The following is a 26,414-nucleotide window of genomic DNA, read 5'->3' on the forward strand; positions in this document are numbered from 1 at the left end:
AAATAAAATGCATATGGTTGATAGCTTAAGTCATTTCATTAAAAAAGAAGGCTACATCAAAAATAATAATTATCAGGGGTGGGCTAATCCAGTGGTTTGAGGTCTGGGACAACCAAAATCTTTTTCCCGCATGAGTGAATTTGCCACTCTACTGGTCATTACAAACCAGTGAATGCTAATGCATTAAGAATGCAGGTAGGACGAGAAAAATTAGACCACAGGAACAAAGAATCTCTGTCAACATTGGTACGGGGACCATTCAAGTTTGAGTAAAACCTCTTGCTTCTAGCAAAGCATCAACACACTCAGGACTATATAACATTACTACAAACAAAATTCTTCTAGATTACCCTTTAATTTCAAAAACAAGTAACTCTTCTTCAGATCTATTTCCTTTACTCAAAACTTTGCTGATATTCATGTCAAAATACAGTGATAATATTTTATTTTCAGGTTTACAGTCATTTTTGATAGTTCACAGATGACAGTATATCTTCAAAGTTACTTTCTGTGTAAATCATTCAAAAACTCCAAATGTGGTTTAATACTAAACAGTGCAAACATGACTATATTACCAGACCAAAATGATTTTGGACTTATGTTGTCTATGTTAAAGCCACGAATAGGGAAGTGACTTTTAGCTTCAGGGTTTCTAAGGAAAATTTAAACTTTTCATTAATCATATGAATAATGAAAATGTTGCCGCCACACTCACAGATCACTGTAGTTGTTTCATGGCCACAGCATTGCACATGGCATGAAATAAACTAAATGCAGTACACAATAAAGCCAAGCAAAGCAGGTTATGTGCACTAATATTTCTATGCGGTGTAATTTACTTCAGACCTAGCTTTGACTGTTACTGTCATTCAAGCAATTAAATCATATTAACTCTCAAATCCAGTTAACAATTTGCTAATCAGGAAACATTTCTAGATGCATTCCGGCTCTGTTGGAAATGTTCACAATCACAGCTTGAAATTCTAAGTGGCTTTAACTTCCCCTTTGCAGAAAGTTTACAGATTTCAAATGAAAAATGTTCACAATAACTGCAAAGGTAAATCTCACATTGACAGGTACATCAACTTGCACTCTCTTTGAACCCAAGCAATGGAGTTCATGCCATCATAAATTAATCAATATTTCAACTATGATAAAAAGATGTAATTTATTATTTCTTGATAAGAGTATCTTGTTCAGGGCCTGGACTGCCTGGTACTACACAGTTGCTTATCGATTCATAACATTTACAATACATAATTCATACTTCCCACTCTTTCCTTCTACTGTCATGTTGCTGGAAAAGAAAGTTTACCTTCAATTTATTTCTGCTTTATCTTGCATGGATGTCACCTAGCATTGACACTGCAAGGGCATTTAGAATCAGATAAACATGTCCCTGAATTGTGGTGGTCTTTGCTTTCACCATTTTTGTTCAGATTTGAAGTTCTATTTCATTAGCTTGCTGTGCTTCAGCTACACAATCAGTCTGAAGAAATTAAAACAAAATTGCTTCTTGGATTTATGTGGGTATATAGATTGAACTGCTATACACAATTAAATGTTTAGATTTTCAAATTGGTGATTGGGAGAAGTATTTGGCAACTGTAAATGAACTGAAACATTTTCTAACTTTTATGTTAATACAGAAAGAAAAAAAATGAGTTATTGAAAATTGAAGAAAGCAAAGTATAGTAAGGCGGTTGGTTATAACTTGTGTTTCAATAGATTACGTGGTAAAATTATGGTGGTATGTTTAAAAATGTTTAAGACGCGGAAGTACAGTAATTTTAAAAGCTGTACTGGTGAAGGTTCTATTGTATGTAGAGTAGGGATTTAAGGCGATACCGAAGGATTCAAAGCGCGTGTTGGTTGCTATCGCGGACAACGCTCCAAACGCGCACTTTTGCACGTGCAAAATCTTACCGTTGTGTTGTTTTCTACGGATTTTTGACTCCTGGTATTTTGAAAATGCTCAAAATCTTTCAACTCTCTCAACCGTAAACCAATTTAGCTGACTTGTGGTAGGATTATTGAAGTCGTACATGAGAATATAGATAAGCATGCATTTCTAAAAATTCCGAGCCATTTATGAGATATCGCCGTAAAACCCTTCAAAATTTCACAAAATGACATTGTAGATATTTTCCTGTTCAAAAATCGTTTGTACTTGAACAGATAACCTAATCCATGCTAGGGGCTCTAAACAGGTATCTCATGTGTTACATTCTGAAATTTTGGAAAATTTGGTGCAAAATTTAAAGTAGAGCTGTGAAAATTTGTATATGTGTGACGTCACTGACCAATCCCGCGACAAACCTGCGTCTTTTGGAATCGTATGGTTCAGTATTTCTGTATTATGCACAGAAAACCATGAAAACTTTGTATTTCAATTAATTTTTGAAATTAACCTTAGCAACCGTTGCTTAGCAATTTGAATCCTTCAGTATCGCCTTAAATGTCTGAAAATAAAATTAAAAATTTGAAAGGTGGTGCACGTATGTCTGTCAGTAAGGTATGCCATATCTCAGCTTTGCAGCTATGATACCTTGTATTGCCAGAGAAGGAAACTTCACAAAGTACTCTGAAATTTGCAAAATGTCTCTTATCAAATACCTGACCTTTAAAGTTCTCACAGATGCTAACAATGTAAGGCAGCCACTTGCTTCTTTAACATGGCATTGCCTTCAACAGGGCCATCAGGAGATTAATCAGTGTTTGTCAGAGCTGCCATACACACACTGCAGCTGAACACAGGCAGATCCACCTCACTGTATCACATATATGCAAGCTCAAGATTACAATAGATATATGTTCACTCTGACAGTTTATCATTCAAACTGGACAATTTATTACCGAGATGTCTGTAACATAAATAAAATTGTGCTCTTCTTTGCCAGCTATCTCCTGCCTCTCAAAGGTGTAATCTGCCCCCTCATAAATTTATCGCATCAAAATGATTGATTTTTGCCGGACTACAAACCAAATAAACAACTTGCTTGTATAAACTATTGGTTGAAAGCTCACCCAGCATGTGTCGTCGGTATCGATCAGCGCAATGTAGCATTGTACCACTATCACCGCTGTACCACTCCGTACCTGGCAATAGATTAGCTACTTATTAATGTCACAGAAAATGTCACTATTTTCAGCAGAGTAAATAGTAATAGAAAAAAGGGATCTCACGGATCTTTTTATTTGACCACTTGTTGACCAAAAAAAAAATCCATATCTGTCTCCATTGCAGTTATCTGACAGATTAAAACTTTGTATTAACCTGCCACATCCACTGATCAATATCCAAAGTGACAAGATGAACATAAAAAATATCTCCAATTGCATTGATAACTGAATTGTTGCATGTATCTGTATTCTCTAGTAATTAAACAAGATGTAACCTGCACACAGGTTTCCATACATGGGTGACATCTAGCACTGTAATTTCATTTTTTTTCCCATACTGCTTACACAACCACTCATAAACATTAATGATTATTGATTTGATAGAATACAGTAAATGACAGCACCATCAGGGATTGTCAAACAGTAAGAAAAAGGGGAGAAAAATGAATAATATTTTGTATCAAAGTCACATGTTTTCGATAACAGCGATTACCACACACTTTTTCTACCACTTGAATTAAATTTTCGTGGTTTTTCCCAACACGTTCACATAGTTGTACAGCTGGCCAATAATTTACAGACACACCTCATACAATGCCATCAATAACGCTTTGTTTCACTGGAAGACAGATTCTACGAATACCATACGGAAATCTGAATTCGTGCCAATTCATACCATGTACTGTACATGCCAATATGACAACCATTTTCCCAATGTCACACTAATCCTACTCCACACATATTCCTAAGTGTAGTTTGCACTGTGTTTCAAATCCGTGCGTGCATAAGCAATTGCAAGTAATAAATTTGATGATACTCTCTGACTACAGATAAATATGAACATTATAATTTCAGATAGTATTGCCCGTCTATTGGATATTAAATTTTCCTGTTTAAAGTAGTATGCGCCTAGAAAGTGAAAGACTTAAGCTTTTGCTCAAACTTTCCTCAAGGTTCTATGGAGAAAAATACAATCACTAAATTCAAAATGTAAGTTTTTGAATCAGTGACTTATCATGGTGCCTTTAAAGAACACACTAGATGATATCAAACCTAGTATACACCCTAGACATCACTGACAAGTCTTTTTTTTTCAAATTTGATCTTGCAGAGCAGGCAATGGTAAACAACAACAACAACAACGTGCACAACAGCACAATGCTTGGCAATGAAAATGACATCAGTGATGACAATGATGAAGACAGCTTGGTAATGGATCTCAGCAACAAGACACCTTCAGAGAAAAGTGACGATGAAACCTCTGTATCAAGTGCAATTGACAGTTATAAAACCAAATCAGGCAATAGTCTCAGTACCATGTTTGTCTACAACAACCAGAATTCTCTCATGAACAAAGGTGGGCAACAACTGAAGATGGAACAGCCTCCATACAGTCCTACTTTGCCACATCTGCTAACCACTAAAGAAGGACTTGCTGTCTACAATCCATTTCTGTCAGTCGGCAACAATGACAGGAACAATCCAGCAGCACCAAATCCATTCAGTACAATCTTTGACAGTAAGAACTTTCCTTTTGATGGTGTTCTCAAGAAGTCTAGCCTCTTCGGTAATTTCAACAGCCCCAATCCACTGAGTCTGACCATGCCAATGCCATACCAAAATGGTGCCCAATCCTTCCAAGCTGGCAGTCAAAGCCCTAATCCTTCAAAGAAGTTCAAACCAGACAGCCCAAGATTCATGTCTGAGTTCAGTCTACCAATCAGGAATATGCCACCTTTGATTCCTCTGTCACCGATGACAAACAACGTCCGTGCCCACAGCAACAACAACGTGAACATTCCGGTTCCCAAAGCAGGGGAAACAGCTTTAAATTTATCCAAACGCAGGAAGGCCAACAATCCAAACTATGGTCACAAATCCCTGAATTACCCCCTGGCAAAAAAGAATGGTAAAATCCACTACGAGTGCAATGTGTGTTATAAGGTCTTCGGCCAGCTCTCCAATCTGAAAGTCCACCTGCGGGTTCACAGTGGAGAAAGACCATTCAAGTGTGAGACTTGCGGAAAGGGTTTCACTCAGCTTGCCCACCTACAGAAACATTACCTTGTACACACTGGTGAAAAGCCACACAAGTGTGACGTGTGCGGGAAGTGTTTCAGCAGCACCAGTAACCTGAAGACACACATGAGACTACACAGTGGAGAGAAGCCATACCAGTGCAAGGACTGCAGTGCCAGGTTCACACAGTATGTCCACCTCAGACTACATACAAAGCTGCACAATAAAGATGAAGATGATCCAGCATACATTCCCAAGGCAAAGAAATCAAGTGGAGCCGGTGTTGATGAAGGTCTGGCAAATTTCGTCATGGTGAACACTGATGTACAAGATTACTTTGGCAGGTCTGATGATACAGATGATGTCAGCAGCCAGACTTCTTTGTCCGTTCACAGTGAAAACAGCATGACTTTCCTGCCACAGGTCAATGGCAACTCTGACGGTGTTACACAGGACAATAGTAGTGAGAACATACCCAGTCCTGCAGATTCCCATGACGTCGGAAGCCCAGCTATCAACGGAGAAGTGACAGACCAAGAACTTGGGTATCCTGACAAGACAAGCTTTTCACCAGGGTCCGTCTCAAATCATGGTGAAAGCAATAGATCTGATGCAGGTGACAGTGGCTTAGAACATGACAGTCGTTGCAGTACACCAAAGACACCATCCTCTCCTCTCAACAGTGATATGCAGTCTGACCTAAACCACAACGTCCTGAACCTGACCAAAACTACCATCGATGATGTCCTTCAAACCCCTCCGACCAGGAAAGTCAAGAAAAACTCAATAGCAAAACTTGAGGATGTTGTGCAAAGAATCAAAGCGATAAAGCAAGAAGACACACCAGATGAGCTGCACTCATGAATGGAACCACACCACTGTCAATAAACTTATCCATCCGAAGTAAAAACTTATAAGATATACACTTTATTAGAAACATTGACTTTCTCACAACAATGTGACCAAAACTGTGTAAATTTTCAAAACTGATAAAACAATATGAAAAAAGGAATTAATTTATTGTCAAACAGCCACCTTGGGGTTAAATCATATTTCTAAGAGTACTTGAAATGCAAGAGATAAATTTATCGGCCAATTTTAGCTTCATAATGACAAGAAGTAATATTGACTTTCTTTGTTCATTATGAATAATTATAGTAAATATTATGTCTTATGATGTGTGCTCTGCCTGAAAAAGTTATTTGAAAGCTCTATTTTTGTAAAATATGGTGATCATGTCTACGTAGCCATCACGAATGCATTTTCTGTAGATTTGTCTCTTAGAAATATTTCTTTTCACAAGTTGACTCAAACTAGAGTATTTGATATATTCGTTCTGTGGTGGTTCATTTTGCTAAAACATCACTGTGGTAACATTTATATAAGACTCCATATCTCTGCAAAGAATTATTCAACGAACAATAAGCGTGCAGATGTGCCAAATTATAATTGATTGGAATGTCAAAAATTTCATCAGGTTTAAACAATACCATTATTACCACTTGAAAATGTAAGCATTTTCCTGGCTTATCAGGGTTAGATCTGCTGAAAGTTGGACATTTATGTCGAGAAGTTTGACATGAATACAGGGAAGTTGACACGTTGTCACAACTTTTGATCTTAATCAGTTTAATTTCGATGAAATTCCCATGCTTCTGTAAATATGTCGGTTAAAAGACTTTCAAACTTAAGGTTTGACTTTATTTGTAAAAAATTTGTAAGGTGGAACTTTCATTTGAAGCACAATGTTGATTTTTTTTTCTGGATAGCTAAAAATATTTAAAAGTTATGTTTCTAGACATGACAATTTTTTCACATTGAGATGATTTTTAGTTCAGAATACTTCAACCCATAGTTGAACTGTTGTCAATCCTAGTTTTGACTTGTTTATGATGACTGACAAATACTGGTGACTTTCCTTCAATGTACTCATTTTTTTATCATGACAAATTCAGTATGTTGTCATGTCCGGCCGTATTGTAATAGTTAGTGGCTTTTGGGGCAGGAAAGTAGGTGGGAGCTGTCATCTACATGTAACAGTACTCCAAGCAGCTGTGCCCTCCAACTTGTGAAATTCCCAAAGTCTTTTTAGTAAATTTAAGAATTTCTGGAGATTTCTTTCAGTTAAGCTTAAATCAGTACATGCACTAGGTGAAATTCACTGACTTAAAGGCAAACTTCCCATCCAGAGTCAGAAGTTAGAAGAGCATCAACTCAGCAGAGTGCATATTGCTCCTAGCTACCTTGAAATTACTAAAGTTACTGTTGAACAGCTGCAGTAAATTTCCATGTATAACTTATGTATCAAACCACATCATCTGTAAACTAAACCTTAAACATGAATATGTTTACTCAATCATTAGCTGCATTTTACAGATTCTTTGCTGAGATTTGGATTGGCACATTAAGTTCCTCCAAAATTCACAATGTTCAATAGACAAATATATCTATCAATCCCTGGTAATTCTTCCGGTACAACAGAAATTTCAAATCATTTCCTTTTAAATGAGATGTTGAACACCTCATGATATTTTAAGTATCAATGAATGGTTTTTACAGAATGGTATTATTCTTTCCCAAAACGTATTGCCATGATCCTTATTCCAGTACCATAAGAATACTTTCTTGTAGTCAACAGATCTTAACATTAAATTTTTCTTGTATATTTACTTTATATTCAATATTTTAAACTTCAATATCCTTTCGGATTATGATAATGATTATGATGTCAATGATTATTTTCAGTGACATCTGTCCATAAAAAGTACTAAATCAAGTGCCAAGTTAAATTAAACTTCCACCTTGCCTGGAAGAAAGCACTGATATGCCAAAGTTTCCCAGATTTTGATTGGTATTGTAGCTTTTTTAGTTCAAATTGAAATAACTGCTGTTAAAATGGTGCTATTTTGATAATTATTTAATTTAAGTGTGTGAAGGTTGAGTAAATTTAGATGGTTTTTAGAAAATTTTTGAAAGTGTAAGCTCTCAAATACCAGATCTCTGTATTCAACAAACCAAAGTAAGAATTTGTTTTGTTGCATCGGCCCTATGAACAAGTAGAGTTGTGTTAAAATTGTCTTGTAAGAAAGATTTAGGGATGGACCACTGGATCTTAGGAGGGAACGCCCAAAAAATGGAAAAAATATAAGATTTAGTAAAATTATTTCAGACATGATGCTGTCAAAAACTGGAAAAAAAAAGAAAATAATACTGCACAGAATGTGTGCTCTTTCTTCGTCCGGTACAAAATATACAAGGAACAAAAATATTTGCAAAGAGCAAAAATCTTTGCATATCCATTTGACAGTACTATCTTAACATCTAAAGGTCTGTCCCTTTGCTTCATCATATTAGCTGACGGAGCAAATTGTTGTCATAATTTTATCCTTCCTGTGGAGTAGAAATGATCATGGGAGGAAAATATGATACATACTTACAGTGACATCTGACTGATCAACCTTGGACTCACTTCAAAGAAGCAAACTTGTCACACTTTTAAATATTCAATTTTTGATTTTTGTCAAGTCTTGTCTTAATATTGATGATGAATATGACTATTTATATGGAATAATCAGTCCAATAATTTATTTTGTTTCATCTGGTAAGGTTTGATTGTCTGCTTTAATAAAAAGATATTGTTTGTGGTAAATTTACTCTTCTCTTTCTGTGTGTTGATTTTCTGTCCTAGTAGAAAGCAGTTCCCCCCCCCCTCCTGCCCCAAATTCTAGTGCTCTAATTCTACCAATGACGTTTCAACACAGGCATGTTTGTTGATGCAGTGAGTGGCTGTATGAGCATATCACTGGTAGTTCCCCTTGATGTATGAAACTAATAATTTGAAGAGATGGTAGCAATAATAGAGAAGTTTCAAATCCAGCAACCCCAACTCCTCCCAAATAAAGAATATGAATGTCAAAAGAAGTGTGAGGGCGCTCTTCTCAAATGCCTGTATGGAACAAGAATGATTTGAATTTGCCTATTCAAGTCTCATCACACATCCTAAACTGCCTAAAGTAATAATGTTGTAACAATGACTTTATAAGTTGGTATTACCCATTTCCTCTCCCAAGTATGAAATAAAATTCATGTGGGAATTCCACATGGGGCCTATTTATGCAGTTGAGCTTCCTGTTTACTAGATCGGGGGTGTTGCGTTGAGATGCCAGTCACGATATCACTCGTTGGGTCAAAGGGTAACATTATGGGGCAGCGATAGACTATGTGGTGTACAGCTTGACACTGCCATAAATCACCAACTGTCACAAGTGTTCAAGTTATTAAAAAGAAAAAAGCTCGCTGAACTTTTGTAACAAGGAATATATCGTTAAGCTATCTATAAGGCCAAACGGGATAACCCCGATCATGTAGCGATGCAAATTTTTTGTGACTGCCTTACTGAAACCAAAACACACACCTTTGTTCTCCATCACTGATAGAAGGACAGTCATCTTAAATTAAATAGGAAAAATACATGCACCTGATAAACATATTCCACTGCACTGCTATTTGCCTAACCGGTATGGTTAAGAAGTTCACATTTCTACTCTCCTGTGGCTTACCATCATTTGTAAAATTGGACCTACTTGGCAAAGCACATCCATTCAGCTGATAGTACAAGCATTCACACACCTGTCAGGATTTTAAAGCAAATTCAAAAGAAAGGGACAAGCTGATGAACTTTACAGATTGGTTGAAGGACGATATCCATGTTGCCATATTTCACGTCCACAAAGCCTTGTGGCATCTGCGGTCACACATTGATAATGCATATGTCTGTCATATATCTGTCTGAGGTCATCTGCTGCATTGCTGAATTGACCTGTCTATCAATGACACACTATCCTAACATCCACTGTCAACACAAGTGGACCCATCTACTGACAGTGTAACCTTCTGTATGTGCGTGATTGTCAAGGTAAATTACATGAACCTTGAACCAATTATATGGGACAAGTACAAGTTGAAAAATGTTGAAACTGGCCATTTGTCATCCTCTCTAGCCAGATGTAGACTGATATGAGCAAGTTGTGAAATGTAGGAAATGCCCTGTCTTTCAATTTTAGTTGAAAATTTGAGATTTTCTTAATACTGACAATTCACTGATCTTTTGATATCTCTTCCTCTTTGCTCTTCTCTAACACTGCCCCCACCCCCACCCATGACTATTTTCAATTTTGTGGTGAATTCCTGCTTTTTGTAACTACTTGATAGAAGATCAAGGCTGATGTGATTCCAATTGCCATCAGAATTTGCAAATTGCTTAAGTTTTTGCAAAATGCAAGAAAATTGCTTGTGACTTTGGACGATGGCTAAACATAATGATCAGAATGATATGCCAAGCCTTCATAGCTTTTTGCTGGAAGAACTTTGAATCGTACAACACTTTATGTTTTTAGTACAAATATCCTAACTGATGGGGAAAAAGTACTGATCTGTTGATTTATTCAGTTGATAGTAATTTTCTTACGGCATAAAAACTATCAGCAAGTTTGATGATACTGGGGCGGCAGTAGACTGTCATGCAATGGGCTGATTTGTAGTATGGTTGGAGTTTCATCATTAATGTGCAAATATTTGTCTGTAAATTTTGATAAGACTTTCAAATTAATCTCACATGAACTGTGAAAATGGTATACATCGATATTACTGATGTTCTGAATGAAACTATAAATATTATATGCAAAAGGATACAACAACAAGCAATGGTCATGTCGAAAGGTGTCAAAAGACATACACTTTGTCAGAATTTCTGTTGACAGTAGGCAAAATGTCATATGGCCATTCCTATATTTAGGAACAAACCCACAATCATAATCAGTGCTATTCAACATCACCTTTTAGTGACATGTTAGAATAGCGCTGATCGCAAATGACGTCACTGTTCTCTCTCATTAATATGCATAAATAAACATTTGTCTGCATTTTCCGCATAATCGACGAAAATAAAACCTGCGAGTGTTAGCATGGCTATGTAGCGTCACACTTATTCGTATGAATTGATGACTGAGACTACAAGCTGCAACAACAGCCGCGCATACAACGACAAAATTTGTCCGAATTTCAGCATATTTGTCCGAAAGTCGCGCGCGTGCAGCTATATTTAGTAACAAACCCGAAATCACGATCAACGCTATTTTTTCACCATACCCCCAGACAAGCACTCTCGTGGAAGCGACTGTGTATTCTGCTACAAGGAGAATGTGGGCCATTGAACATTCTTCACATATGGACAATTGGCATATTAGTTGACCACCACATTATGATGGTTTGGCCAAATCGAGGGGGGGGGGGGCAAACACACTTATTTAAAATAGAAAGGAACTTCAAGTTCTGTTATTCCTCTGTACAGGTGTGAAAGGTGGCATGGAGAAGCAACTGGGATTGCTCACCGACAACTTGGTAGGCAGAATAATTACCTCCTTCCTACCCCCCCCCCCCCCCCCAATTCAAAATTACGCTTGAAATAAGTGGAGGTGTTACGTTGGATATTTTCGCAAAGCAAGACAAATTGATGCACTAAAAGCACACTAGGCACTAATACCCGTCCTTTACAACACACAAAAAGGTGGCGCTGTGCAAAAATTGCAGACGACAAGCTACCGCGCGCAGGCCGGGAACACAAAAATATCCCAGATAATTTCTGACATCAGTGCAGCTGATATTTGAATAAATGTGCCCATACGGGCTTCGCTACCGATGCTATGCAGCCGTTGGGGAGAAAACGCAAACACAAGTTCAAATTAGCGTTCCCAGGTCAATTGCAAAACCAACGGTTTTATCTTGAGAGGAGACTTTACCTGAGTTCAAGTTCTCGTTCACAGCTTCTTGACGTCTGACGAAAAAGTAACCTTTGACACGCAACGAAATCGAGGCTACAATAGCAAGAGGGCAATCCCAGGGACCGTAAAACCTTTAAAAATATACCCCTTAGTTTTGACGTTCTTTCTCGCAAGGTAATGCATCTCTCATGTTTTTTCGTAAACCCACCTATAACGATTCCTGTGAACGAAAATCAACCGCTATTATTTTGTGTTCAATCACGGTATTACTCGGTTTATTTAAGTCAGGCGAAAGTGGGCGACATTTAATGAAATCAGTTTGATGATCACTGGGGTGCAGTAGCAAATACACCACAACGTTTCGTCGTCATGTGTGGCATGATATGCGTGTTGGTTGAGGTTTACGGTAGCCCTAGTTGCAAAACTGAAGCTCAAGGTTTTGCCTGGGTATGTGGGTCGGACGACTCGACCCACATACCCACAGGCGTACGGAACGTTTCGTAGATCGTCGTCGGATGGGAAGTGACTGACACTGTGAGGCCGAAGGCCGAACCTCGGTACTGTATAAGTATTACTGCGTTCCGTACGCCTGTGCACATACCCAAGTAAAACCTCGCATTACAGCTACGTTAGCCAAATGACCTAGCCAGCAGCGGTGCCGTGGCCTATTGATCACGCTCGGGTCAAGGGTCATTGCCACTGGCGATGACCCTTGACATAATGATAATAATAATATTTTATTGCTTGCTTGTAAATATAGGATTTACATCACATTTGTGGCAATAAAAGTGTAATAAAAAATAAGTTCAAATTTTCTTCAATGAAGATAAAGTATTACAGTATAATAATAGTAGCTATAATAAATATAACTAGGTATTTCTTTGTTTATATAAAGTACAAATATAATCTGCAAGTTGTTCATTAAAAGATAACTCTTGTTTTGTTAGTAGAGAAATAAGCTGATTTTCAGTTGTATCGTTTGGGAAATTGATTTTACTGAAAAAGTTCTTTCTTTGGACTTTGTATTTCTGACAGACTAATAAAAAGTGTGTTTCATCTTCAATACTGTTGGTGTTACACTGATTGCAGTATCTTTCAGTAATTGGGGTTTTTGGAACAGTACTAGTGTCTCTCCCTTTTTCAATTGCTAGATCATGATTGCTAATGCAAAGTTTGGTGAGTAATTTTCTTTTCTCACCTTGTAACTGTGTTAAGTAGGGTTCTAATCTAAAATTATGTTTTATTTTGGCGTACATTCTTAGTTTACTATTTTCATCAATGATCTCTTTTTCCCAAAAGACTTCACTTATGTGACATAAGTGACATAAGACATAAGTGCGATCAATACACGCCACAGCACCGCTGCGATATCACAGCTACGCACTGACCCACCCAGCCGACCAGCCGGGAGATACTTTCTCCGATAGACATGGATGCATGATGGAGTCCCCATGCATAATATTTCATTGAATGACTCATGTGTGACTATCATTCAATACATTATGAACGGATAACATCGAGGTAGGAAGTGAAAACAGCTTCATCAAGGTCCTCACCTAAGTTTTCCACCCCAAGGTACAGTCGCTTGTGATCAGTATAATACTTCGGACACCACCCACTATGCCATGGTAAAGTATTAAAGTAGTATCATATAGGCCGTGCCTGGTGTTGTATGCGATTTTTAATTTTTAATTCTCTATTTTCAAATTTATGCATCGTTGAAAGATTGTGCAACTGTTTGTCAGATGTGGACTGACAAACTTTAGATACTGCTGTTCTATCTGACACACATATGTTATTGCTGTAGCACACTTTCCAAGCTGTATTGTTGAGCAATAAAGTTGAATGTTATTCCATGACTATTTGCTAGGTTGTCAGTTACAGAGGCATATGCTGATAACCGCCTTCTTTAAGTTCTATAAAGCACTGTTGATGGCTACTTGAAGAGTTTGAATAGTTTAGGAATATGTCATCTAGTGGTTATCATATATCTGGGTCTGTTTAAGGTAGTTAGGAGGTGGAACATTAGATGTTGGGGGGGGGGGGGGATCGATTCAAAGGGATTGCCTATGAAATAGAAATTCCAGAGGTGATGGCTGGAAAAAATGTGTTTTCCTCTGATGAGCCAAATTTGTTTTAGGGCTGGACCTTTTGATATCCTTTTTCGGAAAAAAAGATTCCCAGTAAATGTCACTGAAAAAAATATGCCGGAAAAAATAGGTGGGTAGATGGTAAAAATAATGTGCAATGGATCAGGTAAAAAAATATGCTACCCCATCAACCTTCCAGACCCCCCCCGGGATATCAAATGGCCCACCCCTTATTTCAAGCAAACAATCAGAAACATCCATAAATCAATTATAGTAGCACAAAATCTATGACTGAGCTATTAACCATTATAGTCACAGACAAATTTTAGCATCATTTAACATTCCAACTTTTGTGAATTTTCAGCACCTTTCTGATTATCATCATGGATAGTTGTCCCTGTTGTCAGAATGCAGCTTCTATGAAAGGGAGACATCGACTGGTGTTGGATACTTGTAAACATTTCATATGCGTCTCTTGCCTGATTCAGTCACCGGATGAGTGCCAGATTTGTATCAAAGGTAAGTTTATGTACCTCCTTGCTTCCTTTTTTATCAGTATTGATTCGTTTACATCTGCAGCTTTGGCTAGGTCATTGCATGTAATTTCTAAGTTTAGGTGTAAAGTGATTTTGTGACTAATGTTTGTGATGATTTTGACCATGGACTGATTAATTGATTTATTCATGGATTGATGAGTGGTTGGGGAACTTCACTTTGGTGGATGGATAGATGAACAATTTATGACAGTATCTCTGTCTGTCTGTCTGTCTCTCTCTCTCTCTGTCTGTCTGTCTCTCTCTCTCTCTCTCTCTCTCTCTCTCTCTCTATATATATATACTATATATATATATATATATATCACCACCTATAAATAGAATGGCACATTCAAAACATAGAAAGGAGAGAGTGGGGCTTATTAGAATGCTTTCACTTCTGTCTGAAGATTGCAGGAAGCATGAAACTTAAAGCCCCAATAGCTGTAAATGTGTAATAAACGGATCTCAAAATATCCTCAGTTTTCCAAGAGTTTTCTTTGAATAAGACCCATTAAAGACTGAAAAAATGTATAACACTGTCATAAGTGTTGAAAGTGGCAAGTAACTTCAAACGTTTTGACATAATTTTGGATTTCCCACCATTTTCAAAAACTAATCATATGACAGAGAAAATAAAGATTACAATGACAAAATGTTGGCCATTGTGTGTTGTGCATTCAAATAAATGGTATCCTGCTTGTTTCTGGTATGATCACGATGAGTATGTGCAGGAAATACAGTTTTTTGCACTTTTCTGTGGGGTGCCATTTTATGAGTGCAGCACCCATTGAATCAGCCTGTTGAAACACATAGGCATGGTTCAAATCAATGAGCAGTGATACTTCTATACACGTTATTCAGTTAGTGCATTTACACAAACCAACTTTGGTTTGAAAATAAAATCATAAAAATAATGCATAAAATTCACAGCTATTGGGGCCTTAAGTAACAGATATTATTACTTTGTACTTGAAGTAATTTGTATTTTTATTATTTATAATGCTCTGCTTTCTGCATCGAGCACTGTAATTTCCCACGAGGACACCTGTACTTCCTCGTGGACACACACACACACACACACACACACACACACACACACACACAATATATATATATATATATATATATATAATATATATATATATATATATATATATATATATATATATAATATTTAGAATATAGATAGGCATACAATATGTATATGCTCTGTATGTATGCTCATTTCTTTATTCCAATTCCAGAAAATGAAAATGATAAAGCACCGAAGACAGAAATAGGAAATGAAGAAAGCTGGCCACTAGAAGTAGAACAAGGTGATAGCCATGACCAGAATCCAATGTCAGAGGAGAGAGTTGACTGCTCTGATAGTGATACTGCAACAACTGACAAAACAGAGACAGAAGCTGAGATACTGCCTAGACGAGGAAGTCGCAAGAGAAAACCAAGAACTGTGTTGAAGTTGGCCTCAGATGAAAAGGATAGCTGCGATGAGAGATTTGATAGCGGAGTTGAGGAGTACATGTATTGTCAAACTTCAAAAAGCAAAGCTGTTTGCCACAAAGAAAAGAAAAGTACAAAGTACAAAGAAAAACATGGAAGACCAGCAAAGACTGCGTTGTCACAGAGATCAGTTAGTCTCAGCGAGAAAGATGAATTGCCAATTGTCAAACGAAAGAGAGGTCGGCCAAAATTACCCGAGTCAATGAAGAGAAGAAAATACTGCAGCGGAAAGAAGCATGTCTGTGAAGTGTGTGGTAAGGGTTATCCGACTCCCAGCAGATTGAAAATCCATAACCGAGTGCATACAGGAGAGAAACCATTCCAGTGTGAACTTTGTGAAAAAAGATTTTATGACAAGAGAGGGTTGAAAGTACATAAGAGAACACACTCTACAGAAAAGAATTTCCATTGTGACATGTGTGAGAAATCATTTAAAACTCTGAGCTCCCATCAGTACCATACAAAGGTAGTCCACCTGGGTTTGAAACCGTTTAAGTGCAAGGAGTGTGGCAAGGCATTTGGATTGGCCACTAACCTTGCATATCATGTGAAAACTAATCACACAAATCAACACCAGTGCTGGAAATGTTTGAAATTCTTCCTAAAAGATGAAATTGAAGAACACAAGAAAGGCTGTGAAAAGCCACCCAGCAGGTATCCGTGCGATTTCTGCGGTAAGCTATTCAGCTCACCCAGTGACCTCACAAGACATAAGAGAACTCACACAGGTGAAAAACCTTACGTCTGTGATAAGTGTGGCAAGGCTTTTGGTCAAGGGGCCGGGCTCAGGGTACACCTTCGATTCCATGACAACGTCAGGCCCTATGCATGTGAATTCTGTCCGAAGAAGTTTTGTGCCCAGTCCAATCTTATTGAGCACAGGCGACTTCACACAGGAGAGAAACCATACCAGTGTGAGTTCTGTGGAAAGATGTTCTATGCTGCCAACAACATGAAGAAACATAAAAAGGTTCATTTTAAGAATTCCCCTGAGAGTACCAACAAAACTGTTAAGACCAAAGAGGCAGGCAGAATGAACGTAGATGGCCAAAGTCAAGTTGAGGGTCAAATGAAAGCGAAAGGAAAACGACAAACAGTGGATAAGACAAGAGGAAATACTCAACATGGAGCGGAAGACAGACAAGGAAATTACAACTCATTATCTGAAGGTGCCATCCATCAGTTTGACCCATTGAATAATGACAGCCAGTCATTAAGAATCACTAACCAATCTATGAGATATAGCGTCAGTCCAATGCCATCAAATGATGTAAACAACCATTCAGCAGCTGTCAATCATCATGGTAGCCATAGCAACCAAGGGGGTCTCTCCACAGCTCCACCTCCATCCCAACCAATCGCAAGACCTCCCGGTACTCCATCAACCAATCAAATGATGTCTTTATCCACATCTCATGGGTTCCCAGACCTATTCATACAGTAAAGTTGAAAACACTGCACCTTAATTGATTAACAGTAGATTGATGAACACTGCTTCTGACGAATCAGATGGATTTTCCTGAACACAGAATGTCTGAAAGAGCCACTCTCTTCAATGTGAATGGTGGAACGTGTCCCTTAAAAATTCCCCCAAAAGAGTAAAATTCCTCCATATTTGGCATCTGCCTGATTTAGTGGGAATCAACTACTTACTGCCTGTTACTTTATCAGCTCAGTTGGTTGTTTGCTACCTACTGCCTGATTCAATACTTACTTACATACTTACTGCTGCTAGTTTCATTAGATTTGTAGCTGACCTGATTCAGTAGTTATCACATACCACTGCTAGTTTCATTGGATTAGTAGCTAATTTGATTTCATAGTTATCACATACTTACTACTGCTAGTTACATTGGATTAGTAGGCTACTACCACTCTCTGATTTGGTTGGTATTGCATTGTTTTAGCTAAGGGGTGACTGATTTGGGAACCCTGGTAAATTCTGCTGTCGCCTAACCTGATTGCATTGATATACCAGGGGTAACCACAGTAAAATGACTGGGGAACCCTGGTAACATTTACCTGTTTACCGCCCTCAACGAAAACACCCTATCGTTTACCTATACTGCCATTTTCATCACAGTTGGCTGTAGATTATTCGCAGTCAAGTGTCTGTCACTGTCTGCCACCACCTATCAATTCTTGGCTGATCAAACTTTGATTAGCAAGGTTTTTGTTATGGCAAGTTTTGCTTTTGCACATTATACATTGTCGGACAAAGTGTATTTTTTCGGTATTATCTGCAGAGACCAATTATTTGAAATACATGGATATACATGTACGTATCTTGATTACTTGTAATCAACTTTTCAGTTCATATTGATATTTATATGAAGTAGTTCATCATCAAAGGGCATCGTTGACCATTACAAGTGTTTATATCAGCTTTTCACCTAATGTAGCTTTTACCTTTTTTGTCTGATATTATTCAAAGTCTGTCATCATTATCATCATCATTATTCACTTGTAAATAGCTGTCTGCATCTCAGTATGTACAACTCAACAGTATAGTGATTATTTTCCTGTCTCAGTCCTCATCTCAGTCCTTCAGTGTTTGTTGTGTAAGTGATTTGATTTTACTCACCCACTACTTTCCTGTATGTAGATGTTTTACATCAACAACTGTGGAATTGATTGAAAATTTTGTTTTTGAAATCACCTACTTATGGGGACGTCAAATTTTATGTGCAGGTTCTGAGGGATGTTTGCACTATTTTCTACACTATGACAAACCTTCTGTATCCTTGAAAGATAATTCAAAGCTCCCATCTTAGTATTACCCAAGTTCCGTTAAAAACACTGACTGGTATGACACTGAATGTGTTAAATGTAGAACAAGTTTTATCTACATCAACTGATTATAGTCAACGTATTAGCACAGGATCATTGACAATATTTTTGTTTTTTCTGACAAATAAAAACAAAGAAAATTTACTGAAATATATATATAATATATATATAAAATATTGAATTTGAGTCAGCAGATTTAAAAAGAGCGGAGACAGAGTCACCAGAAACACTCATTCTTTTTGTCCTTTTCCTTGTTATGGTTGCCTGCTTGTCTTATGATCCATTTTATAACAGACAAATAAAAACATGAAGAGAAACATACCACTTAGCTTAGTATTTAATCATAATATGGCTTCTGTGTGGTAACACTGTACTACAATCTTGCCATAATTTTATCATGTCAGTGTAATGCACATGTTTTCTTCATTTTTAGCTGCAACTTTTAAAACTTAAAGCAACTAGCTTTCAACTGTAAGGGTCATGGCCCTTTGGCCTGTTTCTTCCTTGTTGTCCAAATTTCCAATCAAAGGAGTTAGTTGTCCAAATTTCCAATCAAAGGAGTGATATTATGGAACAGAGAGTAACTCTACATCTCTAGTAGGGAAATCAAAAATGAGTAAAACAGTTAATAGTTTCAAAGTGCATTGTGGGTAAACCGTCCCAGGTCCATAGAGAACTTCAATTGTGATAAAAGCACACCCAGCGACGGAATACCAAGAGATTTTGACCAGTTCACGACATATATGCACGAGCGATAGCAAGTGCATACTGGTCAAAAACGGATTTTTGCTCAAGCTAAGAGCTCGCGCATATGCCAGCCGTGGTATATCGCCAATATACCATGGTTCTTTTTGCGTCTCGACCAATCAGATCGCTGCATTTGCGCCATCAATATACTGGTATGATATAATAGTATTCAATTATGCAAAGTGCATGCTATATTGATAAGATTTGTTGCAGTATGCAATATCAGATGGTAGTGACTTATTATCTGTGGAGAATGTTTGCATACCTCTGATCTCAATAGCACTGATCGCGATTTCAGGTTTGTCACTAACTCTAGCTATACGCCTGCGACATTGGACACTTACTGCTTAAACTTCAGACAAATGTTGTTGCATGCATGGCTGTTGTCGCAGTTTGTAGTCTGAACCCGAAATTAGTGTGATTTTTGCATCCATTGTAACACTAGCAGGTTTTACTTTCATTGTCCTTGCATAAATATGAACAAATATTCATCTTTGCATATTAATGAAAGAAAAATGACAGCAGCGTTTAGAGTTAAGTGCACTGTTCACCAGAATTTTGCAAAGAATATTTACCTTGAATACTGAGTCAAAAGTGTTTGCATTGAAGGTTTCCTCAATGGTGATTTTTCAGGTACCACAGTACAGGTGATAATTTGCCATAATTGATTCATTTCAAGAGGCCCATAGGAAGGCTTAACTGAAAATTCAAATATTTTACATTATTTTCCATTTGTTTGTTTGATTTTCTCATGTAACTTGCCCAAATTAACCATTAACTTTTCAAATTAGTTTGAGTAAACTTTATGAATAAAATTTCATCTGATATACATATTTTTATTCTAACGTTTGTCACAAGGACAATACAGCTCACAATAATGGTTGTTGTTGATGAGTATTATATAGTCAAATAATATATCCTAGTGCTTCTTTGAAATAAGGTAGTTTCTTTTGATCTTTGAAGTTGGCTGGTATCATATAATCTTCTCTGTAGAATTAACTTTAATGTAGACTTGTCATTACTATCACAATTTTATACCACATTCGACAAGAAATCTCTCTCTCTCTCTCTCTCTCTCTCTCTCTCTCTCTCTCTCTCTCTCTCACGCACGCACACACACACACACACACACACGCACACACACACACACAGGCATATCAACCTGTGGAGGCGCCCTCTCGAGATCAGTGCCTCAACTATCCAATCTGTTTTGCATGAATGATATCATCAAATCACTTTGGAAGAGTTGATGAGCACATTACGCCAATATCGTTTACAATATCGATATTTAGATGACTACGGTTGAAAAGCATATGAAATACATCCTACGTGCGTTCGGCTATTGAGTTTCTCCATCTGTCGTTATCGGGTTTACTCAGGTACACTTAATTCTACGGAGGGTAGTTGTACCATTTTCCGTAAATACATGAAGGCGGTAACAACAGGAACTCCAATTAACTTCACTCCTAAACCCTGGTGGCGTCGCTGTCGGGGGAAATGGGTATCCATGCGTGTTCCTAAAATCACGGGGAAGGGTGTGTTTTTTTAATTCCCTATCACGGGTCAGTGAAATCGAGAAAAAGGGGTACTTTTCCAAAACCTGGCCTAATAAAGGTTTGAAATTGTGCGTGCAAGTTCCCTTTGTGTTTAAGTGTAGTGCAGGTGTGCATCCTCTCCCGCATATCAGGCGTTTGGCTTTCGTGCAGGTGTTACGCTGAACATGTAAATTAGCCCCTCCCTTTATACAGCCGAGTGTGAATTTAGGCAGTTCAGATCACCTCAGTAAATTTGGATGTTTAGACTCTCGAAACACTGTGTTCGGTGTCAAGATTTCCGTCCTTTGCCGTTTGAACATGTACAACTTGCTATCGTCCCCCGAAAGTGTCACAATCTGAGCTATAAAGTGAGAGCGCTTTTCCTGTATAACTTTTCTTACTTTCAAGTGTACAGGTCAACGGACATTGTTCCTAGTACAATGACGTAGCATTTATATGTGCGTACAGAATGGCCGTCGGCAGACTACAGTCTACAGTATCGTAGACCCAATTTAGTTTCCAGTGAAAATTACAAAAGTCTTAAAGTTACTTGATGTGAATTCCTTGTAATTTGTTCATTTTAATTTGCCTGCCATGTAATTTCATTCATTTAAGCACAAATTTATTTGCCATGTAATTTTCTTTTCGTTACTATTCAGAACCGTATGACGTATGCCGTATGCCGTATTTTGAACTCTATTCTGTATACACTCTGTATTGAGTCTGCATGTGTGTATATGCATTTTCAAAGGAATTAAAGGGAGTCAAACGTGATACAAGTTTCTTGCGCGTGTTCGTCGGGGTCCCATAGCGACCTAGAATTTTCAGATGCTACATAAATATTCCGGGAAATACCTATCAGACACTCAAAATTCACCAAAAGTTTCATTGTGCGTTTCCTATGCTTTAATCTGGTTTAAAACTGTGATTCGAAATCTAATGAATTTTATAAGTTTGACACTCCTGTTCCAAAGTTAAGTTTCTTTCAGACTCTGATGTGTTAATATATATGTGAAAACAATATCATAATTCAGCATTGACCTGACTCTAATATTACGTCTCCCTCTCCTGGATTTTGTAAGTAAGGGATATTTTCTCCCATATTTCTCAAAATAAGGGTCTTTTTTGTTGAAAAATCCCAGATTAAGGGTATCTTAAAATTTTGTGGAACGAGCATGGATACCCATACTCTCTGAGAGTGTCACCACCGGGTCCTAAACACAGATGCCTGTATTGAACCATCTTTTTACAGTGTATGGACACCCCTATTCAAGACTACATGGTGCAGTTTCAATCATGGAAAAATTATCGAGCCGACAGCTCCAGTCTTGCTCTTCAGATTCAAAAATATTTCATAAGGGGAGAATTCATTTTGTAAGAAATAAAACGCAGGGAAAATTTTCAAATCGTACGGGGATATTGCAGAAATACCGACGATAAATGATATTGAATCATCGCCTTATTTTGAAGTTTTATTAAGAATGGATCCCCATAAAGCTGATTGAGGATATTCAACAAACGAAACACTGAGTTTTATTCCATCATTCAACTATGACAAATATTCTAGTGTCTGTGCTAAACGATTGTTCAGTCATTTCCTCAATGTCTTTGCAATCCAAACTACCATTGATTCCATACGTGAACATCTACATCAAGTCAGTTTGTTGGTGATCGGTTCCTGCAACCACATTCTTTAATATATGTCACTGGTTTGGCCTAGACTGAAAGATTCGTCACTTGAGGGCGCTCTCTACTCTCCCCACTCTCCAGTCTAAGGTTTGGCTCTGTGGCAACTTTATCACAGCTGTTTATTTTCGCGACTTCGTAACAAACTTGACTTAATAACAAATAAGGATAAAAAAGGTAAAAAAAAATACAGAAATTGTTGATATTTTTTGTAAGGGAGTAGTTCATTGGATCTTACGTCACAGACACAAATACTCCGCAAAGTATACTAAAATTAACTATGCTTGTTTAAGTCAGTTTACTCATGATCATACAAGAACTCACAAACCTTTTCAAACGACAGCGAAACAACATCGACTTTTTTATCTTTTGTCAAAATATATACTTAAAAACAAAATAATTGCATTAACATCAAGTTCAGTATATTCACGTCATAAAATAATACAAAAGTAAAACTTTGAACAGTAAAGACTAAATGAAAAAATATATGACTAGATGGAATTATTTATTTTTTAACGAAATTTACCATTAGTACACCCAAAATTTCAGAGATTAAAACATTTATTCGATGGAATATTTTAACCTTCCAATACTGTCAATTTTGAGTAGCATCTAATTCATATATGTCTTGTACTTTTGAAACAATTTTTTGGTAGGTCACTGTACTCAGTTTTTTAGCTCATATTTGGTTTTGTGTATAAATACCAAAAAGAGCTTATATGATGAGTCTGAGTGGCGTCTGTATGTCTGTATATTTGTGGGTATGTGCGGATGTATGTCCGTCACACACAAAGGCTCCCATACCGCCAAAGCTACCGTCTCAGTATTTGGTGTACAGGTAGATGTAGGGGTTGAGATGTGAATTTGTTCAAATGAACACATCAGTGTCAAAAATGTGCAAATGAGGTAAGAAAAAGGGAAATACTGCAAGTGTGTGGTAGCAGTGAACTGAATCAGCCCACACATCTGAATAAGAGGATTTTGACCATTAACCTATTTGTATGCAGGGTACCTATTATGTTTGGGAGTGGTAGCAGTAACTGAAACAGCTAATTGATCATTTCTGCCGGACTGTGACATATTAACAGATCTGCTGAAACCATATGGATGTCTATTTTTGTACATCCATGGTAGAAAGATTCTCTGCTATGCATGTTGCTAAAGTTGACCTTCAGTACCTAAAGTTTCAGACCTTATTTACTTTTGTCATTCTTAATTTTCTGGTTTAATAATTTCTTGTTGTTTTTCTGGTTGTACTGTGCAGAAATTGTCATAACATCAACGTATAATTTTCCTGCACTTAACAGATAGAAATAACACTTACAACGCTGTATTGTTGATCTTTGGTATGTACCAATTCTGATCAAATTTGAGCGACACCGTATAATTGCGGTATTTTTACAATATGGCAATTAGCCAGAATTCACAATTTGCATACTCTCTTCGGCAGGAGCAATTGACCTGGCCAGGTTTAGATTAACTCAAGTTGGCTTAGACTGATACTGTAAATCCAAAAAGTTCACTGATGCATTTAAAAATGAATCAATTTAAGAACTTGCCTTAGAAATATGACTTTACAAAGTACTAATAACAGGTAATGTTGAACATCTGCGAGCGGAATGGATCAATACGTGTTTATTTTGTCTGCGCGCACATCCTTTACAAATATGCGTGCTTGTGATAGTTGGGGGGGACTTGAAAAATTTTGATCATATAGAGGGGGGCATTTGAAATTTTTTTAGGGTATTGAGGGGGGATCTGAAAAAAAATAAGATTTCAATCGCGATTCCAAGCCCACCCCCCCCCCCCCCCCAATCGTTATTTGTGAATGCAGCCTAAATACCCCGACTTCAAAGCACAGGTGGATGCACTTAAGATTATTTGGGTGAAACGTATTATTGGTGCGAAAGATGAAAGCTGGTCATACATTCCATTGTATTATGTATCGCTATCGAATACGACTACGTTATTCCATCAATGTCATATGTCACAAAACTTTGCAGATCACACTGAGAGCTTACCAGCCTTTTACAAGCAAGTTTTGAAATCATGGCTTTTAACAAAGCGTTGTATTCAACCAAATGAAAACGCTTCTGTAAAATGGTCAACGTTTTTGAATATCTTCTTTGTAGACAATGGATGTAATAACCTTTTTGTTTTAAGCAAAAGTGACAGAGTTCCCTTAAAGAAACTTACATGTAAACAAATGTACACGATTTTAACCATAGACCACAGCTGTCTTTCAAAATCTCTCTAAAATTGGTGCCATAGAATACAGATTTCACTTGAGGATATTAACCTCAATAAATGTTGGAGTCTGACAAAATCACTAACAAAAGAGCTGAAGTTGATAGAATTTAGTTTGAAATTTTGTCACGGATTACTCCGTGTAATAAATTTCCCTGTTTTTGGAACAAGAGAACGTCCATGGATTGTAAAGTTTGTAAGGAGGTAGATACCCTCGAACACAGATTTTTAGGGTGTCAAATTGCTAAAGTTGTCTGGAATAACATAGAATGTATCCTCAGTAAACTTTTAAAAACATCAATGTATATAAGAGAAAAACACATTGTACTTTATTGTTGTATGAATAATTTTTCTCAAGATGATGAAAACTTTGTTAATTTTCTTATACTGATCGGTAAATGGACTATTTACAAGTATTGGCAAATGGAGAAAAATATTTCAATTGGTGATCTACTAAAATATAAACTTACTTGTAGAACTAAATACAGTCTTTACTCTGAAATGTACAAATATCCAATGAAATTCATAGTCCTATTATAAATATAATTGACTTGCTATTTGAATATAAATATTTAGAAAATTGAACATGGTGACCCTATCTTTTTTCTTTAAAACACCCATAGCAGCTAGGGCAGTATCTGATAGTGGCACTGCCCGTAGGCAGTAGCTGTATTAACTTTGACAATTTTGACAATATTTTTGTTCAGTTTATACAACTACGTTCTTGTTCTACTCCCTACAGCATGTTGAACTGTCCAGTATTCAGCTTGCTATCACAGCCTGTGTATGTGTACCGTGCATTTGTATCACTGGCAACTGACTATCACTGATTAAATTATCACACCTAATACATATTTATATATACAGGTTTTGTCGACAAACTAATGTTGTGTGTTTGATTATGCTGTAGGGAGACAGCAAGAAATTGTAGTTGATATATTACATAGAAATATTGCAAAAATCATCAACAGTTGCAGCTTCTGCCCTGTTACTAGGCTCGTTTGGTTTTTATGACAAATCACACGTTTAGATTTTTTCGAGATAAAAGTCATGAAATGTGACAAATGGTTCTAGATTTTGTTAAATAATTACTAACATTACAACAATTGGATGACATGAAAGTGGTATTCATTTTCATTGAATTACCTACAAAAACTTGGAGTTGGAAAATGTAAAACATGAAAGGGAACCAAAAAATTTTCAAGTCCCCCCTCTACTACCCCCAAAATTTTCGAATCCCCCTGAATTCCTCCAGCCCCCTAACCATTTTTTGTGAACGCAGCCTTAACATCTCCTACGTTGCAACTCTATTAATAATAGGCCATCTTTTTTCTGGATTTCCACACAAAATTGAAAACC

At 37.2% G+C, this 26,414-nt stretch overlaps 3 protein-coding genes across 7 annotated transcripts in view; 2 read left to right on the forward strand and 1 right to left on the reverse strand.

Annotated features, from left to right (window-relative positions):
• Positions 1-8,795, forward strand: part of LOC139142778 (PR domain zinc finger protein 1-like) — a 47,475-nt gene extending 38,680 nt beyond the window's left edge. For all 5 annotated transcript variants that reach the window (XM_070712901.1, XM_070712902.1, XM_070712903.1 and 2 more), the window contains one exon: positions 4,235-8,795. In XM_070712901.1, coding sequence (XP_070569002.1) covers positions 4,235-6,006 — 1,772 coding nt within the window. In that variant the 3' untranslated portion in view covers positions 6,007-8,795. The remainder of the gene's footprint in view (positions 1-4,234) is intronic.
• LOC139142780 (uncharacterized) overlaps positions 1-11,967 on the reverse strand; it is a 71,247-nt gene extending 59,280 nt beyond the window's left edge. Inside the window, exon 1 of the mRNA XM_070712912.1 lies at positions 11,940-11,967. The gene's annotated coding sequence lies outside the window, so the exon portion shown is untranslated. The remainder of the gene's footprint in view (positions 1-11,939) is intronic.
• LOC139142779 (zinc finger protein 253-like) lies at positions 11,878-19,161 on the forward strand. Its single transcript, XM_070712906.1, has 3 exons — positions 11,878-12,095; positions 14,376-14,530; positions 15,792-19,161. The coding sequence occupies exons 2-3, from the start codon at positions 14,395-14,397 to the stop codon at positions 17,492-17,494; spliced, it is 1,839 nt and encodes a 612-aa protein (XP_070569007.1). The 5' UTR covers positions 11,878-12,095; positions 14,376-14,394; the 3' UTR covers positions 17,495-19,161.
• The last annotated feature ends 7,253 nt before the right edge of the window (positions 19,162-26,414 follow it).

The sequence above is a fragment of the Ptychodera flava genome, chromosome 10 (genome assembly GCF_041260155.1).
Source record: "Ptychodera flava strain L36383 chromosome 10, AS_Pfla_20210202, whole genome shotgun sequence".
NCBI classification, from domain to species: Eukaryota; Metazoa; Hemichordata; class Enteropneusta; family Ptychoderidae; genus Ptychodera; species Ptychodera flava.

Excerpts from the sequence above, each read along its gene's own strand:
- LOC139142779 (XM_070712906.1), top strand. The coding sequence starts at position 14,395 with ATGGATAGTTGTCCCTGTTGTCAGAATGCAGCTTCTATGAAAGGGAGA. Across the intron at positions 14,531-15,791 it reads GTGCCAGATTTGTATCAAAG|AAAATGAAAATGATAAAGCA; the intron begins GTAAGTTTATGT and ends TTCCAATTCCAG.